This window comes from Takifugu flavidus, chromosome 3 (assembly GCF_003711565.1).
Source record: "Takifugu flavidus isolate HTHZ2018 chromosome 3, ASM371156v2, whole genome shotgun sequence".
NCBI classification, from domain to species: domain Eukaryota; kingdom Metazoa; phylum Chordata; class Actinopteri; order Tetraodontiformes; family Tetraodontidae; genus Takifugu; species Takifugu flavidus.
The window spans coordinates 15712304-15732533 of NC_079522.1; the positions used below are offsets into that span (position 1 = coordinate 15712304).

A 20230-nucleotide genomic window follows, 5' to 3' on the forward strand; every position below is an offset into this window, starting at 1 on the left:
TCTACGCTCAATTAATCGCATACCTACACCCCATGGGGCAATCAGGACTTGTTAACCTGCAACCTCATTTACAGCACCGCGCCTCGCCACTAATGACACCTCACATATCCGTTCCCAGTGCGTGTTTCGGACTAACCCTCCTGGCACGCTGGTGTTTTTGTTGTGCTAATAACTTCAAAATAAAAAATGATAAAAAGCCAGACTGAGATCCTTTACAGATGGAAGCATAGCAGCAAATTCTGTACATGAGATCCCCTCTTATTGAATCAACCTTTTGCATTTGAGGCCTTTTGCATCCTCAGGACTAAAAAGAAAATAATCAACAAACAAAAAATGATGCAAGACAAGTAAACACCTTTGCCTACCTTGAGCTTTTCATAGCGGTCGCTCAGTGCTGTCACCTGGTGGTCCCTGTGCCGTCCGACTAATTTGCACAGCGAGCAGATCAGCTGATCGTCTGTGACGCAGTACATGTTGACCTTCTCTTCCTCGTGCTCGAGACACTGCAGCCCTCTGAGGTGCGAGTCCGGCATGGGCTCGATCAGGCGGTGTCCGGTGAACGGCTTCTTGTTTGGGTGAGTGGCCCTGAGGCACTCCTCGCAGTACGACACCTCGCAGGTCACGCAGGTTTTTACCGCGTCCTGAGGAGGGTCCTGCTCGCAGAACTGGCACTGGACCGGTTCGGGTGGCGTACCTGGGCTGGACATGGCGGCGCTGACAGGTACTAATGCCAGTCGATTACTCCCTTCTTCACCGGGAGAGTTGGGCCCGCTGTGGGGCAAAGGCAGAGGTAGAGGCAGTCCGGCCGAAGATGAGGCCCGTTGCACTCGGTCAATAATGTTCTGCAAGGTCACGTTTCTCTTAAGGCCCTCGAGTCCACGCTCAGGACTCAGGGAAATGACATATCTACAGGTAGGGCACTGGAAGGCACCAATGCTCTGAACGGATTCGTTGGTGGCGCAGTGGGAGATGAGAATGCGGTGGGCGCAGCCAAAGCACAGGCTGTGAGCGCAGGGGAGCAGCAGCGGGTCTTCAAAGAGCTCCAGGCAGATTGGACAGGTCAGCTCTGACTCCAGAGTGTCCATCCTGCTCAGAAGAAACCAGGCGGGACCAGGCGCAGTGTCAACAAAATCCAGAAGAGCCGCTCAGCCGTCTGTGAGACACGAGAGATGGACGTCAGGAAGCACAAAGAGAGTAGAAAGAGAAAAGGGATTTGTGATTAAATGGCTTGAAACAGCTTTACTGCTTCACGCTTTCTTCAGGGGGTTGATATCTCAGGGGAGCAGACCACTGTCTTAACTGACTAACTTAAAAAAATGCCAGAGCATTTCAAGCTGGATTTTCTTTCACAGACCTTCTGAGAGCTGAAGACAGGGACAAAATTAAAGTATCCTAAAACAAGAAAAAACACTGAAACTGAGACAATAAAAGTCACCGGGGCTTTATTAAAAGTGCCAACAATCACTCTGATGATTATAGTTTTCATCAATTTGAAAATAAGACACAGGCTGTTTTATCACAGGTTGCAGAACCGCTGTCATAAAAGAAGGTGCTGTTTTCATTTTCTTTGTTTACCAGCATCATCAATTCAAACTCGGTGCAGTTTTCAAGGGAAAGGTGGCGCAGCACTGATAAAAGGAGGTGCGGCAGGAATAAAACAGCATCACTGGTAAAGAGCAACAACAAAACAATCAAGTAATATGGGCAACATCCATCACTGGTGTCTCCAGAGAAGCACAACAGGTCTCCAAACTTTTGGTCTTTGCAGGAAGTTTTGCAACAAGGTCTCGTAAACACGATTGCTTTCCCCTTCATCGGCAATGATTTATGATTGATACTGTTCTCAGCGAGATCTTACTTTATCTTAAAAACACGACCTTTAGGTTCCTGCTGCCACGCAAGGAGCTGTGTCTAGTCTCCAGAGAGCAGCCTGGAAAACAGCCACAGATACAAATGCCACGCGTTCTTCAGAGGGCATGGTTTTTCACCTTTTCTAAGAATCTTCACAAAGGACGAAATTAATTTTGAGCCCACGCAAGCAGGTAACTCCAGCACTTCAAACAGCCTTCAGTAAAGGGGGGATATTTCTACAAAGCTGCAGCTCTTTAGTGTTAAAAGCTGCTGCTTAAAGATTAATGAATGAAGAAATCGCCCGGTGTTTTAATGTGTGTTTTCAGAGGCATAAAACATGAATTCTTCTTTTACTTCCAGTTTTGCTCGTTTTTATATTAAAGCCGACGTGCTTTGTTGAGCCAGTGGTGCTGACCTTGACATCTTTTCCTTTAATTCTACAGTCATGAAAACCCATTTTTCCTTTTTGATTCCAAAGATCTTGAACAACAATTTTTTGGGCAACAAACCTAATCAGCTGCTGGTGCTGTGTTCCTTGCAAGCTTCATTAGACAGTAAATCTCATTACCCACAAGTTTCATCAGTTGGACTATAAGTTTAACTTTCGACCTGTGGTTTCTCTTTTCTTCTGTGGGAGAAACAAGATGGTTCGTTTATGGTTACGTAGGGATTTCACAGATTCTTCTTTAAAAAAAAACAACAAAAAACAGACAGGCAAACACATCTCCACACACACACACACACACACACACACACACACACACACACACACACGAGGGCATACAGAAACTCTTCACAAACCCTCCAGGGATATGGGATCACTGAAGAAAATGAATTATTGCAAAAACAACAGATAAGACCGGCATAAATGGATTTTATTAAACACTTAATTATACTATAAAACAAAGCATTAAATTAAAAAGTTTATGTGCATGCATTAAAGAAGAAAATCTGAATCTTATCTTGATGCATATTTATGCAATCACTTCTTATCTAATTAATGGTAAGTCTGTTTCAAACCTCTAGATTAGATGTTAGATGAAGATAAATGAAACGCGTGCATCTCTGCAGTGGCAGAAGTGAGGTGTTTTCAGTAGATGTCACTGTTCACTGAGCTTAAGGCTTGGGTGCCTCTGAATGGACCGCTGCACTGAGAACTCCCCCCCCCCCCCCCCCCATCTGTTTGCCAGTTTTCTTTCATTGGCTCAAAAAAAGAGAGGGGGTGGGGGGCAATGCACCAGATAAACCGAGTCACCCGTGATGACTGACGTCAGATGACATTCATTTGCAGCCCAGATTAGCGTATATTCAAGAGATAAGGAGGGGGTGTTGTACACATATGGTATTTTTATCCCCCATACAAACATTCTCTGTACAGAATGAATAAAACTCATACAGCTTCAGCATGTCTGATGTCTGAAGTTCCAAAATAGGATCTGCGTTTGAAGACAGAAAGGTTTGGATGGAGGAGAGGGTGGAACCTAAGTAGCAAGGGATTCAGCAATCACACGCTTCAAATGACATGACATGAGAGTGTTTGGAAAGATGCGTAAACACGAGTCGTCCCGGGATACGGACCACTTGCATTTACACTTTCCTGCACCTCTACATTGTCTCAGAGAGCCTCTCAGAGGAATTTGTGTCTCCAGTTATTTTGTAGACAGAGACTGAGGCTTGCCTCATGGAACATGAGCAGATTTCAATGTATTATGATGCTATTGACATCTTTCCCGTCCAGTCGTAGCAGGGGACCATGATTAAAAGCTTTAAAAAATTACAGCATTCCTGTGCTACCGTCATGATATTAGTGCACAAGGAATAAAAATTGTTAGCAGATAAATGTTGTGAATTATCAAACCAGCACACATTCACCAAAGCTTAAACAACCAACAGATAGAAAACAAAAACTCTCCTGGGAGACAGTCTCCTCAAACATCTCTTTATTCTCTGTCAGGGAAAAGACCAAAGAAATGCAAATTCACTGTTCCTTTGGTTTATTAATGTATTGTAGTGACAGGGAGGTGTTTATAGTATATTTTATTGCCTCCTGGTGGCCAAAATGTCAAATTACACATCTCTGAATTGGAAACTGGGGGCCCTAGCCCTGATTGATTAAGTTGCTCCAATATTAAAGTTAATGTTTCTCAGTGGACAATGAAGGTCGAATTGCAAATGGTTCAAATCATTTCCCAAATGACAAATCTTGGAATGATTTAGCTCTAAAAGTCAGAGCTTCCACTCAAAATTCACTCGGGATTTTTGTTTTGTTTTGTTTTGTTTTTTAAAAAATGTAACACTGCCTGAGACAAACACACACTGACTCACACCCACATGAGCAGGTGAGACAGGGTGCGTTGTCTCTGTCCCTGCCACGGGTGACATAGTTGAACCGCGTGACACCGGTGAAGCGGGAAGACAGGCGCAGGCGGAAGGAATGGACGGAGGCAAAAAAATAACATCCACTCAGTTGTTTTTCCTGCCATTTCCAGGCTAAGATGTGTGAACATCAGAGGTGCCAAAGTGTGCAAGAGAGGCCCACCTCCTCTCAGTGAAATGTCAGTACCGGCAGAGGGGGGCCGCACAAAGATGATTGAAAGAAAAGATTCTTCCTCTTCTCCCCCTTCAGCATATGTGTGATAAATACCCCCCCCCCCCCCCCGACCACAAACTGATTACATTTGTGTTCTGTTTAATACATCCTGTTTAAAATGACATGGGAAGAAAGAGCTCTGACAAGTGTACATTGTTCTCCTTCCCCTTCTTTTTCCCTTGAATACACCTTAGGGGTCATATCATGTGTACATACATTTTTTCCGTGCCCATTCGGGCAAGCACTGTGGATTGCTAAACCTATATTTAAAGCACATTCTAGTTGCATTCTAGAAGTTACACATTTTACTCCTTATATTTTAATTTACACTTGGGATTCTTTGCAAATATTACGATCAAGGAGTCTGCTTGACTTGGTTTTGCACTTTACTTCAGCCTTAAGGACAACATCTGCTCTTAATCTGGATTCACTTTTTTGTGTCAAATGTGGAATAAACTATTATAAACCGTCAGTGGTGGATGTACACCTCCAGCTGATGTAGAGAAGCACCGAGAACATATTTTAGATGGCCTTGGAGACAGTAATAGAAAGAGCAAAGAACAAGACAGATGATGTGGTTAGACTCTTTTCCAGTGTCATCTTAGGGTCAAACTGAAGATGTCGCTTCTATTTAAGAGCTGCAGCCCATAGAGAGACAATTATTCATCCAACAGTGCAATTTCATCCATCAGTAAATCAGGGAGTGACCTCACTTAACTGTTGTTCAGCCAAAAAAGGTATTAAAAATATAATGAGTGTGGACGGGTTCTTATCCATCCAGGTCGTGGAAGGTGTCCGTGTTAAGGCAAACGGACCTCTCCAGAAGACTTATCCTCTTATCGGACTCTAAGAGTTGATACTTCACAGCACAAGCATCGTTCCTGGGTCAGTGAATGAGTCTCACCCTGACAAAAGTGACCATAAAGACTCCTGATGATGGAGAGGGTCGCCAACTCCTTTAACCACCACGACACCAAGTGGAATGCCACAACTCAGCGTGTCAGTGAGAACTTAAGAAGTCTGTCAGATCTAAAGTGATAGACGTGGTCTCTCATTCTGTTGAGGACTGGGCTGAGAAGCGGAGGGTTCCTGGTTCAAGCCCCGGTGTGTATAAAACATGGAAGGTGTTCTGGCAGTAGTGAAAGGTGACATGATGCCTCCAGAGTACCACTGAGGTACCCATGAGCAAGGACAGAACCCCCTCTAGAGCTCACATAGGGCTCTGCAATGAGCTGGTGATTCATTCAGGGTGTACCCTGCTGTTGCCTATGCAGCCGGGATAGGCTTCAGATTGTCCCTGTTACCCCGAAAGGAATAAAGAAAATATATAATCTCAAGATTACAACCAGCTAGGACTGGCATAAACTGGCCAGAGCCAAAGCTGGTCCTGCATGACATTCCCGAACAGGTATGAACACGTCTTACGTCTGGGCAAACTCCGAACTCCCGCTGAATGTCCCTCTGAAAAAGGTCACTAGCCACCGTCATGCAAGAAGACCCTCTGGTTAGTGCCTGAACCTTGAATCACAGCTAGTAATGCTCCACTTTGGAGAAATGTCAAATTAAGGAAGCAATGAAAACTAAACCTGGATCTCACCGCCTGTTTATACGCAGCCAGACTCTGCCATTAGTGTGCGCTCCACTTCTAAATCTTTTATTATTGTCAGGGCCCCAGCAGCTTTGAGGCTTTCCCTTCCACTCGTAGTTTAACCTGTTAAAAATTTTATGACAGCTCTCTCTTTCCATTTTCTAAAAAACGATTCGACAAAAGTGCAGATGCGGATGAAAAGCACAGGCTGGAAAGGAAAAATGGGATGAGCGCTTCTAATCCATGAGGGGCGTCTATAATTCCGCAGTACAATCAATAATTTATTTTAAGCAGGAATCCTGTGAATTTCATTGTTATATTAAATAAAATTAATTTGAAAAATACTTCCAGGAAATGTTGGGAGGGGGAACGCATCGAAACAAGTGATCTTCCCAGCCAAAAGCTATGAAAAACATTTGGCTGTTTGACGTGAGCGGCTGTGGCAGTCCAGGAGCTGAACCAGAGGAAGTAGGTCAGCCCCATTGACCTGGCTCACACAATCAGCATACACTTCTGGAGTGCATGTCACCACATAACTCAGCACCACCGGAGGCAGAAAATGGCAGCAAAAAACAGCAAAAACTGACTAATTCACTCATTTGTGGAGTACAAACCCACTACACTTAGCTCTTAAAAGGGTGGGGTATTATTACTTGACTGACTTAACTCTGACTTAAAAATAAATAGTATTTTTCAGACATGAAATATGGACTACTTTTCCTTAAAAATAAAATAATTAGGTTTATTATTAGTGATACATGTTGGATATTTGAAAGTCCAGATTGACAGGAACTGCATTACATAGAATACACCCCAACATGTTAGTGGTTGTGGTAAAATAAATCAAATTTAATTTCATGAGTGGTGCTGAGTTATAATTTCATCAAGGGATTAAAATCTATGCTTCTGTGTAGTTTAGAGGACAGAGGCAGCTGCAAGAAGACAGTAATGGGGGAGTGATTTGCCCTTTGGTTTTATTACTATAAGAAAACTTACCCCACACCCCACTGGCTAAATAAATTTGGATGAACTAGCCTTTTGTATTGCTAATAATTGACCCTTTTATTCATGTATTTCTGGATTAATATGGGAGCTTTTCATACTCATAATATTTAACATAACATTCACACCTTGTTCACCTCCATCTGTCAAAGAATTTTAAAAACTTCTTCCACATACGCTTATGGGCTTTGCAATTTAGACACACCATAATCTGCTCATCAAACACATCCTGAGATTAGCCCCTGACCTGAAGCAGTCAATGACACAAAATTGTCGCATCAAGGTCATGGTATTCAAGTCAAAGTCGATACAAACTGCTTCTAGGGGAAAAGAAAAAAACATACTTTTAATGATTCTATCTTCTTCCCTGCAGCGATGAGATATGCGGTCACTCCCAGCTTATGGGGAATGTCACAATATTTTACTTAAGTACTTTCTTGCCAAGTATTTGCAGGAAGTATGTGATAAATTCTGCAGATGCTGGACAAAATCCATGTTCATTGTGTCTATTTTCCGATAGCTTTACTTTTTAATTCATTGCCAAGGAATTATCATGTTAAGGTCATAGTATTCACTGTCACAACCCATAATTTATATGCAAACCAAATACCGATGCATATTATTAAAATTAAAAAGTAAAGAATTCTATTTCATTTTATGGAATGGATTATAGGGACTCGCTTTGGTAAATTCTGTGAGTTCAATTAGGGATGCAAATTTATTTTTAAAGTGCCCTGAGATGATAAAAATTTACTGAGATATACTAGCTCAGAAGGCCAAACGGCATTTTGAGATGACTGATAAGGCGTCAGATTTCAAAATCAAAGAAATGTTTGATTTGAAAATCTCTCTCGTGTCTTCTCATCTCATCCCATTTCTCCCTTCTCTATTTCCTCTGCTCCGTGGATTGGACAGCTCTAACTGTTGCCACACATGCATAAAGTCTTTGTCCGTCTCCAGACACCCTGCACTGTTGATCCCTAATCCGCTTCCTACCACACTGGCTGTGACCAATCACGGCCTTTCATGTTGTGTAGCGGTCAGTCACACCTAACAGGATTGGCTGCTTGTAGTCTGGGATGCCAGCGCTATTAGTGATTATGATAAAGAGTGACATTTGTGTATGTGTGTGTGTGTGTGTGTCCTTAACAAGGCCTGTCTGTTTGTATGACCCAGATTGGGTACAGTGCTGCTCGTGAAATTAAATGTGACGCTCCGAAGGGGGCAGAGATTATCAAGACAACAACAGGTCTGCTTCTGTCAAGGACACGTTTCATCAGGACAAATATTTACATACACACATAAACACACACCTTCTGGGTCAGTAATCAGAGCAGATGCTTAAAGCTGGACACGAAATGCATCAAAACACATCACGTGTCTTCATTTAATCCTGCGCACTGAGGGAAAAAAAACAGGATTACCTTGATTTTTTCCACGCATAATGTTGCAATTGTGTCTATCGTGCAGTGATGCCGACTCTAAAAATGTGCTTGGAATTCCCTGGAGGACTTTGAAGTGATTGTTCCCAAAAGTACTAAATATGTCATGGCAGCTCCTGCTTGATAACGAAGTGTTTTTGACTTGAAACGGGCTGCTGTAAATGATGTGGTAGCTCATTTGTGCGCAGTTGCAACACATGCACACATCACATGTGCCAGAAGGGAAATGGCATGAGCACAGTTGAGTCTGTGGTTTGAGTGCATGACAAAAGGTAAGAGGGCAAACACATTTCCACTTATGTTGGACATCAAAATCAAAGAAAAGCCCCATGTGTTTGACAGAAGTCAAAAGTGGACCTGGTCTACCTGGACTGTGTGCCTGAAATGACCCCTGCTCCTCACACTGCACACGTTTGCCCTCGACATCTTACAACATCTGGGAAGGGTTAAAGTGCGAAGAGGGAGGTGAGACTGGACATGATCTTGAGGGAAGGAATGCCACGAAACTTCCTGAAATACTTGAACTCCAGGGGCCTCCCAAATGATGTCGAAACATCACGTGAGGTTTCAACATCTGCTGATCCGGAGCAGAATATACAGAAGCATCTGTCTCACGGTCTTAAAACAAAAAAACAAAGGATTGAACTCAAGCCGATTTTACAGAGAATATGGTTGTAAATGAATTTCCATTGAATAAGATGAAACATTAAAAGGTCAGACTTTATCAGACACTTCACAGGCATCTGCTTTGCCTCTGTGTTTTTTTAATTCCCGCCTTTTTGCTGTGAGATAACAGGGTATCAGTTTAAATATGGTTCCAGCTTGTTCAACACTTTTTTTGTCCTGTAAGAGCTGCAAGCCCCCATTGATTTGAACTTCATTAAAGCAAATCTGGTGGTCTGACACGTTTTGTCTCCAGAATATGAGATTAAAAAAAGGAAAAAGCATCATCTAAAAGCTCCTGACAAAGTTTGATGAGGCACTCATCCTCTCCACGGGGCTGCCCGATATGTCAAGTTTTACCGAACCAATGTGAGCTCATTGTCATGTTTCTATGGCAACAAGGCTCTCATCATATTCAGTTGGTGATTAAAGAACGCACCGGGGTGGACAAAATGAACTGAACTGGAGTGGAAATGAAGGGAGATTGAGAAGGGAAAAAGTCTTCCAATCTGCCTTTGTCTCTTTTTTTTGTTATTTCTGAAGCAAGAAGTTAACAGCTAGCCCATAAGAGGATTTCTAATTAAAGTTTTGAAGGAAAATTTAAGCATTTAAGTGTTAAATAGTTATAACTCTCATTTGCTCATGTCATCAGTAGGCTCAGTTGTCCTCAGGTTCTAAAACATGAGCAAAGAAGTTCTACTGGCAGTAAAAACATGCTGACAGATGTGTCCCAGTGCAGGAAAAGGATAACAACACCGCCGCTACTATGTTTGTCCACACGATTCCCACGGTTGATCATCAGGTTGAAAGAGAGAGATCTGAGAGCCGGGATTCTTTTTCACGAGAACCCAGAGCTGACTGACAATGCCACTGAAATGTGTAAAGGGAAACAGGAACAGAGGCAACAACAATGCCATTGTTGCTATATTTGTCAGCATCACTGCAAACCCAAACATCCAAAAAAGCCTGTTGTGTGGCTGTCTTACACTTACTTTGACAAACTTGTATGTGGGAAAAGTAAAATTTATTTCTTAACTTAGTTCAGACATTTTCAATACTTTATAGTATGTGTCTCACTTACCGATTCACATAACTTGGATCTGAGAGGTAATATGATTACTTGAGAATATGCAAACTTTAATGTTGATGTAAATAAACCCAACAGTTATTTAAAGCATCCCTGCCACTTCTGATCAAGCTGACCTGATGACGTGCAATCAAATTGCTGGAAAGACCCAGAAAAAAGAGGGTCAACACAGGGTCAAGTGTCTAATCACAACTTCTTCCCGCTCTAACAAAGAAAAGGCTTCTGTTTCTGCTCTGGTCTTCCTTACAGTGCACACTTGTAACACTTGAAGTTAGTATTGTTTTCTGAAAATAGTGTAGGTTTTCCCTAAATACCAAAAACTACACTCGTTCCAATTGAAAGTATAATGTCAAGATCTTGCATGGTGCCACAAGAGCTTTTTAGAGACCTTAAATCAATTTGGTTTCAAAGAGCTCCAGATCCAAAAAAATTTCAATGCCCTTATTGGCGACAGAGTTCTTCCATTAAACTTTTCTCTAAAATAAATTTACTGTAATTGTAACACATTTTTCGGAAGAATGCTGTTAAACTTGGTCTGTCTTTGATTAGGACTCCAGAACAAAGACTTAGTCATAATTTTCTACTTTGGTCGTTCATTAAGCTTAACCTCTGTAGCCACAGCACAGTGGGCCCAACACAGTGGCTTATTGATCTAACGCAGAAACTGGGTTTTCCTTGATCCCCCTGACCCGTAGCAGGTGAGAAGGATCAGCCAAGTTTCACTGGGCTCACGCCTGGCCAGCTGTCACATACACACACTCGGGCACACATCATTGCACAATATGAAGTAACCATGCCTCAGCACATGGGTAATGCTGTGAAATCCAATAAGCTAACATCTGGAAGCAGAAAGCATCTACTCAGTCAAACACAATCACAGACACACACCCAAAGTTTAGAAGTTAGAAATGCCCTCATTGTCAACCATCCTCACACAAAAGTGTGAGGCAGATCAAATATTTGGGCCCGACAGAGCCACAAACACTTAACGTGACTCAAGTACCCACACACTTTATGCCTCCCTCAAGGCGCTGCCTTTATTAGTGCTGGGCTTCAAGCAACCAGCAAAATACACAGAGGCTCTTTGAAATTAGGTCGCCAAAAAACAGACTCTCAAGCCAGCGCACGCAGGCGTGCACGCCCCCGCACACACACACACAAACACACACACGCCTGCCACCTCCCACCAGACACATACACACCAAACACATTGAGTTGTCCACTCTGCATATATCCAGAGCTAAACTTGGAAGAGTCGCCCTCGAAGTTGACGAGAAGCTGAACTGCTGAAAGAAATCTGGAGTGGGCCCAGTGTAATCAGACACACCCCCATGAAAATAAAGAAATCAAACCAAGAGTTTCCCAGTTTGGACTCAAGCGAGTTCCTCTTGGATCAAGACATAGATGTCTCGCCAGCACTCATTGGTTGAATACCAGAGTCCCTTCTCTATCATTATCATTCCTGTGATGCTGGCAAGTTCCACTCTATCCACAAGAAATACAGAGCGAGATGGGTGAAAAGTATGTGGGAATCTCCCGGGACACAGATTCAAGTAAACTAAAGGACACAAGTCCCACGGATGAACACGCCAGTTATACAAAAATGCCCCCTGCCCTCTCTCAGCAGCATCTTTTTGTCTTACCTTCCACATGATTAAAATCCCATCATCCACAGACTAAAAAGTAAAAAAAAAAAGAAAGAAAAGACCGGGGAGAGAGAACGGAGGCAAATTTAGGCTCTTCTCTACTCTGTCGGCAGCAGCAGCCAGAGCAGCAGCGGCAAACTTGGGAAGCAGTAAGGATGTGGATGCGTCTCTGTGTCTGTGTCATCACCTCTCATGACATGTTTCCTCCCCAGCCTGTGTAAGCCTTTTCCATCCCTGACCCAGAAGAGAGAGAGAGAGAAAGCGAGAGAGAGAGAGAGAGAGAGAGAGAGAGAGACAGAGAAAGCAAGAGAGCTAGCAAAAAGTAGTGCACGCCCACTTCTCCACATCCTCTGCCCAAGCCTACCTCCCTCCTCTTTTTATTTAAATCTGCCAGTAGGCTGCAGAAGGCCAATCACTGACCCCCGTGTGGGCGGAGCCTGCCTTTCTAGTCCGATGTGTCATGCGGACATCTGCAGAGATCAATGCTTTCCAGCTTGCATGCTCTCCTGCATGTAAACTCATGAGGACAATGGTGCAAGTGCTGTATACATGAGTTAAGCAAAAGTCAAGACTTGTCTTGGGCTGGACAAGTGAGACTCCAAATCCTCAAATAAAAAAAATGAAAGGTTGGGATTATTTCACGTAGGCTACCGCTCATATGAACACAAGATCAGATTGAGTCGATTTTAACAGCAGAATTGATTTCCCAGCTACAGTATCTCCTGGTGGCTGCACTGAGCACAGAGGGGAGGAAAGAGTGGCCATTTTGGAATGGCATGCAGGGTATTAGCTTAGCTGTAATTCACCGAGAGTTATTGAAAGTCTCCGAAACTTCAGGATCTAGCACAATTTAGCTTAACAGAGATTAAAGGGTTAAAGGACCAGCCTGTTTGATGATCCCTCGCTGCCAAACCCTGCTTACAGCTCAAAGGGAGCACTGGAGATGAGCTTAAGACCGGCCAATGTTCCAGTGAGCAACCTTCTGCACAAATGCATCCCTTCTGAATTAGAAAACAAAGCCGCTGGCATGCAGCGCATAATTTAATTGTCAAGTCCCATAAGAAGAAATCCTGGAGAAGGACTGTAGCACTGTGAGATCTGTATCGGGTCGCAGCGATGCTCTGTTTTGTTTTGGTTTTAAATGCTGTCTTAATCGTAGTGGTTAGTTTCACAGAGCCGTGCTTTTTCCTGCAGGCACTGATGGAGTGTTAAAGCTGCCAGAAAGATTGAACACGGCGCTTTAACAATACTTCTTCGACTGAACTGTTTCCAGCGAGATCACAGATGCGAAGCTGGTTGATGGGAATTCCACAGCTGCAAGTGAGCATATCCCATGTTGCAACATTTTTAAGGCCGGTCTGGAACATTTTGGATGGAGGGTGAAGGATGCAAGCTGCTGATCTGCGTTCTTTCAAAGAAAATCATCTGATTTGAGTCATACTGACTCGTGATTTCACTCGGGTCAGCAGACAATCGTGTTTTCAGACAGTGAATTCCGAGCTGGAATGAGCTGGAGCGTCTGATGTTGCTGATAACTGTCAGTCACGGGTCTTCTCGCTCCACTGCTGCGTCCACAAACGTCTTTGATCTGTGTCGAGTCTTGTGTTTATTTCATTTTAATTGTCAGAAAAGGAAAACCGGTGGTTTCTTATCCCCTCCCGGGGCCTCCAAATCCTACTCACGCAAAACACTAACATGATGTCACCCTAACTCAAACTGGGATTCCAAAATATGCACGGATACTGGTCCGACTGAACGCATACTGGCAGTGGATGCTGTTGTAAGATGAATGACTCCTTCAGATCATTGGATGCGCTGCACATTTACTTGGCTACAAATGCTACACAAGAGTAGGTGTGAAAGAAGAAAACGATGAAGAAAAAGAGCAATAAAAATTACACAGCGGTATGCAAGCCAAGGTAAGGACTCAGCTGTCGTTCACAATGACTGCTTGAAGCCCTACATCTGCTGCTAGCCGGCTCCAGTTTTCCAAAAGTTGGGGTTATTTTTATGTCTCACATTGAGCCAGAGATATTGGGAAAATAAAGTTGTTGGGGAATCTTTCCAGTTCATCTAGGTCGAAGTGAATTTCAGCTCAAGAGAATTGAATTGGACTTTGGTTAGTTGCTTGAAACCGGGAAAAAAACGGGAAAAAAACAACAACAACAACTTGAATTCACTTAAGCCAAGTTAAATAAAGTTAATGGTGACTTCAAGGATAGTGGGTTGACTTAACAAGTTTTGCCCTTGCGTCATACTCCTCTATGAACTTTTGCTCATTTAGGTTTTTAGTTGTCATTTTACCCCGCATAACAGTGGGTTATGATGAGATCTTTAAATATTTAGATTCAGAGATTGAGTGGGATCAATTAAGGATTGAGTATCCTTAATTAAACTGTACGAGACATTTTTATCACATATAGAAGTGCAGATCATTAGAATTAACTTAAATACTAATTGCTATATTGCTGTATTTGTGGATCTAAAATCACAAACCAATACACAGCCTCCCGCTGCCAGTCTATCAAGATGATCTACCAACCCTATTCCAAGAGTAATTTGTGGTAAAACTCACTACCTGAGCCACTTTACGACTTCTGTCAACAGTACACCGGTACCGTCTTCTCAGTGTTTCCCTGCACTCTCTCCCAATATTCATACTTGAGTTGTTTTCGGCCTCTAGCCACAAAGACACCACCCCACAACCCTTTATTTTAGCAGCCCACGACGAAAGCGGCTTAAACTAATCTGCAAGATGCAAGTCAGCAATGCGGTCTCCCAAACCTCCCGGTTGGCACTGACTGTGGGTTGCTGTTTGTTCTGTCTTCCTCACCTGCCTCATTTTAACAGTAGGGGGAAGCTTTAACGTGCAAAAATCACAAACCCTGACCGTTAGTCAGAACTTTTAAAGCGATGCAATGAACCAACCTCACAAGAGTCTCATTTGTGGGTAAATCCCAAATAATCCCTAACATTTTGCCCTGGGGAGCAGGTCTTTTTTTTGTAATTCCATGCTGTAACGTGGACTTTAGAAGAAGCAGAAACAGCATTTTCTTTTAAGTTAAACACATCAAAGGAAAAGGTTTATTCATCTTCAGTTCATTCCAGGTGTCCAAAATAATTGTGCCATGGAAATTCCCAACTTAAAGGTGGCTTTAGAGAGTTGTGTTGGAGGTGTTTGATGAAGGTTGAATGGTACTATAGGCCCCAGCTGTAAGTCTGAATGCCCAAAATATGTTCACACCGAGTTCATGTGTTGAACTGAGGCTGCGATTCAAGAATGTTGTTTCTGGTAAAGGACAAGAAAAGAGTTTTCCATCTTCTCAGCAAGACCAAGAGGTTTTGGGATCTTTTCAAATTCCCTCACAACAGCAGGAAGAAAAGTCAAGACCCATGGAAAATAGTATGAATAATAAAAAGTTATTATATATATATTTTTATACCTTTAGTCATCAAATGAATTGTGAAATTTGGCCAAGATTCTGCTGTGAGGATGGCTCTTTCTCCTCGATGACCTCCTTTAGGTCCTCCAAATCATAGAAAAAACATATTTTCCCAGGAGACATCTGGAACTTTATATGTCACTTAGTAGTGACCCAAAGTAGCAACGTAGGATGAGAAACAGTCAATTATGTTTTCTGTCTAAGTTATCGATTTCATGTTGTGTGTGTTGTGTCACCTACTTTGCAGTGGTATCTCATACACACTCTCAAATCAAGTCTAACACTGATTCGCCTTTACATAGTCATAACTGAGTCAAACTGAAATGTAAATAATCTTTATATAAATTCTGAGAGTCGTCACTTCAATAACTTTTTTCAAGGTGATCCCATCTACGACCATTTGGAGTTTAATACTGTGGAGTTGGGAAAATGCAAACTTCTTGAACTGCATGTTTTTATCTGTTTGGCCTTGAATGACATTGTGCCGGCTCAAAGAGGACGATGAATTGAATTCTGTCACCTGGATTCACTGTGTACAATCATTTCTTGTCAGCACACATGAACAGAATAACTATACAAAGCCCAACCTGCAACCTTGGGTGCAATTTCCTTCCAAAGAGAATAAAAGCTCACCTCGTGAGGACTGTCCCCATGACAACTGTCTGAATTTAGCAAACCGCGCCTCCATCGACTCGAGAGGTGGGTGACTTTTAGGGAGCGGGAATGAGGGGAATGCAGTGGAGTGCATGACTCCTCTCTAGGGGTGGAGACTATTACAAGGATAAAGTAAGACAGGGTTATGACCAAGACCTTTCTGAGGGCACTGGCGCCAAGGGTACCCAGCAGCATTTATATAATGCACACACAGCTCGGCACGTGACTGCAACACTTGTAAATTTGTCTTTCACAGACTCCCAGGCCATTCTGCATAAAAAGCACTCTAAAAGTTGACAGATCATCAACTTGACATGCTTTGATCTTGGCACCCATATTTTACAGATATAACACCACACTCACGAATATATTATTTTCACCAGAGGCATCTTTACAACCTGAATATACGGTGTCTTAAAACATCTCCTGTCAGTGTGATCTAACCAGTAAATTAGATTCATCTTGCATGACTCATATGAGGAAAGTGTCCCAGTTGCTCTTCCGTGCCTTTTTCCCCTGAAAAAAATATGTGTGACCCTATTGGTACTCGCGGCTAATGGCCCTTTGCAAAATGTCCAACACATTTCTTTGTAACCTGACCTCTGACCTCCTAAAAGCAGCACACATGCAGGCAGTAAAGCTTTGCTTTCCAACGGGAAAGTGAGGAGGGATGGATGGTAGTAAAGGAGTCGTGGCACAGAAGCTTCTTCGGAGCACAGTTGGAGGAGAGGAAAGTATGTGGAGGTGGGTTCTTTTTTTTCCATTTGATTCAATTGTTGAGCCATCTGTCCCTGTCGAGTGACCGTGAAGTGGCTTAAAATGAAATAGTGGAAAAAGAAAGAGATTATAGGAGACTGAAGGAAAAGAAGAGATAATGACGTCGTGTAACCTCCTTTTCAGATGAAGAGTTTTGATCAACAAAATCAGCCACTGTGCCAACAACGTTGCTATCATGCAAATGATGTTTCCCACAATCCCTTGTGTATGAAGGTGTATAAAATTGTGCATGTCACGACTGCACGTTTTTAGACATGTTTGTGTTTTTTACAGCATGTGTTTGAATAGAATTTTCAAACATTTTTTTTCAAAAAGTGTTCACGACTTGCACGTGTTCTTAATTTGCCAGAACATTAACTGTAAGCTCAAATTTCTTAACTTTTCCCCCAATTCCACATGATAATAAATCAATTTTCTTTATCACCCCCTGGTGGCTATGAGAGCTGTAATGAAATATTGGGTAGTTTGTAGAAATAATGTGATAGTACCAACCAGTTTATTAATGCATTAAAGATTTTTTTTAGACATTTTTGTTGGTTTGGACAATCTGGATCCTATATAATGCATTGATTTCTGCTTTTAAGTTATGCTTGCCTTGAAATGCCAATTAATGAGATGTTTGACATTGACAATGAGGTGTTTAGGAGGCAAATCAATAAGCTCAGGGTGAGGATTTGTGATAGGCATGTTGACGTAAATGCAGGCTGGCAGATTGACCTAACAAATACTCCCAATGGGTGCCTCAGGTCTGGTATGACTGAGATTCTCTGTATAAGGACTAGAAACTTCACTCATATCCACTCTGAACATCAGGATGAGTCAGACAACCACACAGTATTTTGATTCAGTGCAGTTTTGCATGTTCGGTGAAGGAGGCACCAGAGGTCAGAGTGAGTAATCACGCATTGTTGTTGGTGAGCAGCTTTGCCCTGCTGGCTCCTTTCAACCACAACACGAAAGTAGACGTGATTAAACGTGTCATTATTCTGGATGGGGAAGAAATCACGCTATTTGTCTGAATATATAAACCTGCCACAATTGTGCATGCGCATATTTAGATCCCTTGGCCAGAAGCTCAGACACTTTAGGTCATTTCCTGTCACTCTGAATGCAAATAAACCATGCAAACGCCTGCACCCACTAACCTACCCGAGATGCTACTGTGTAAACAGGCTAGCATGCTCTTAAAAACACGTGCATCAGCATCAGGTGGAATCATCATCAAGTCAGCAGGCCCAGGGTGTCCTTAAACTGTCAAGGACAGAATTGTGTCCTCACTGAAAACCCTCAATCCATAGACCCTGACACCCCACTGACAGCACTATGTATAGAGAAGAAAGAAAAAACAAACCATACTGCTTCTAATAGGAATGTTGTTCAGACTCTTAAAATGCACTTTAAGTAGCTCGATTTTCAGGATAAAATTTAATTTTCCAAGATATTATAAAATAACCATTCAAAGTGACCCAGTATGTGTTTGACTGATGTGAACAAAAATATCCAACATTTGGTAAATATTAGGTTTCCGGCTCCTTTTGAGGTTTTAGTTTCCCTTAAAACACTGAAAACTGGCTCAGTGGTTGGACAGAACTGGGGCTGAACCTGGTTTTACTCTGAATATTAGGGCACTCTCATAACTACAGCCTTTAATCCGGTAAAAGAAGGTGGTCTCGATCGGAAATCATGCAGCATCAAGTGTTCCAGATGGAAAGAAAGTGCCTCCAAAACTGCACATCCATGTACGAATGAAGGCCAAAGATTTCCACTCAAACTGACTTTATGAATCATTTTCAATTATTGGTAGAAATTTAGAAACAGCAGCAGGATAAAGAATTGTCAAACAACAAACCCACATATTTGACTTTTCAAAAATATTCAATAGCCAGCACACAACACTGCATCTTCTAGTATTTAACACCGCATCTTCTAGTATTTACTCATCATCATTACCCACGTCAGATGCTTCTCAGTCTAGGTTTATAAGTTTATAAATTGATCCAAGAGCCAAGGCTATTAAGATGGGGAAACTTGGTATAGTGACAACTAGTGGAAATTCCTGTTAAATCAGGTCACAGTGGATATTTTTAATAGCCTCTTTATTCTTCCAAATAATCCAAATAAAATTTCATAATCTGCAGTCCAGTACATAGGTCTTGTTTTATAGGTGTTTGATTTGATGAGAGGTCATGTTTGCAAAGATCTAAAGGACATAATGGCTGGTAATACGCTGAATTTAGAGGGAATCAGTCGGACTAAACCTGACTTAACATTCAGCAAACATTCATGGTTACTATTAAGGCAGACAAGCCTCCTTCCAAACATGGAAATGACAGGCGGTGGTTGGTGGGTGGTAGAGTTTTTCAGTCTGACCCTGATTCCTTAATGTTTACAATGCAATGCAATGCATGTTTGATTTGACTCATTTTACAGACACATTTTCCCCTCTTTGTATGTTCCCAGGGCCAGTATGCTCCATATTCATCACTGTTGTATTCCCACTATCCCCTTGGTATCAAGACGAGCTGAAAAATGTGACCAGATTGTGCACTGAAGCATGAAAATGGAGCCATCTTCATAACTCATTTAAGACTCACCAAATTGCATTTTCTAATAAAATGAAACTTTAAAATGTGCAAAGTGGGTGGTATTTAGCCTTCCTAAAAAATTCCCAAACTTGAAAGAGTTGATTCTTCACAGCTAGAGATTAAAAAAAGAAAGAAACAGTGCTTATCAACCACATGTAATAAGTCAGTGGATATTCTGCATCACTTCACCACAGCATCAAGCAGCTCTCAGGCGGTGACAGCAGAGCTGAGGCTAATGTGCTATTTCAGGCGTCGCTACATTATCTATTTAAGTTCTCGAAGCAGAGCAGAGTGCAGTAGCTATAGTTGCTGTCTTGCATCCAGTGACATCACGGTGTGATGAGGCATTGAAGATTTTCCTTCTCTGAGTCCAGGGTTATAGCTAAGCTAATTTCCAATATACAAGGTTTGAAATTCAAAGCGAGAAGATGGAATATTGGGTTACATTCAAAATCTCCTCTGCGCACTGCGTTTAGAAAGAACGTCCCAATTATGCTCCAATTATTGCATTGTCATGCTAAATATTCAAATAAAAGTGCTATAGTCACCTTGCTGTTGGTGCCTTTGGAGTTTGTTTTCAGTGACAAACAGAAGTATTTTTTCAAGCATTCTATGAGAAAGTTAGAGTAAGAATGAAAACTGGAGCACAATGAGACCAAAAACAGGCTGACCGTCGGCACCACAGGAAAAATCTCTCCAACCAAGGACCAATGAGTCAATCAGCCGAGCCTGAAACTGCTCCAGCAGGGACGCCAAACCCTGCCGTCAGCGCGGAAATGCTTTGGTGGCGCCGTACCAAACTTTGGTTATAACACGCAGCCCTTTTCCCTCAGAGCCCTGAGAGGAAAAATCTGAGATGTTGTGCACAAATGTTACTTTATAGTCATGCACTGCTGTTGGAG

The 20230-nt window shown here is 42.3% G+C and overlaps 1 protein-coding gene across 4 annotated transcripts in view; it reads right to left on the reverse strand.

Moving 5' to 3' along the window:
- LOC130522633 (E3 ubiquitin-protein ligase Midline-1-like) overlaps positions 1-20230 on the reverse strand; it is a 47058-nt gene that overhangs the window by 19561 nt on the left and 7267 nt on the right. The window contains exons 1-2 of one of the 4 annotated variants that reach the window (XM_057027195.1): positions 11867-12124; positions 366-1153 (exon numbers count right to left, since the gene is read on the reverse strand). In XM_057027195.1, coding sequence (XP_056883175.1) covers positions 366-1085 — 720 coding nt within the window. In that variant the 5' untranslated portion in view covers positions 1086-1153; positions 11867-12124. Of the gene's footprint in view, positions 1-365; positions 1154-11866; positions 12125-20230 lie in introns of those variants that run through there. The other 3 variants (XM_057027198.1, XM_057027197.1, XM_057027196.1) reach the window with 3 other exon arrangements.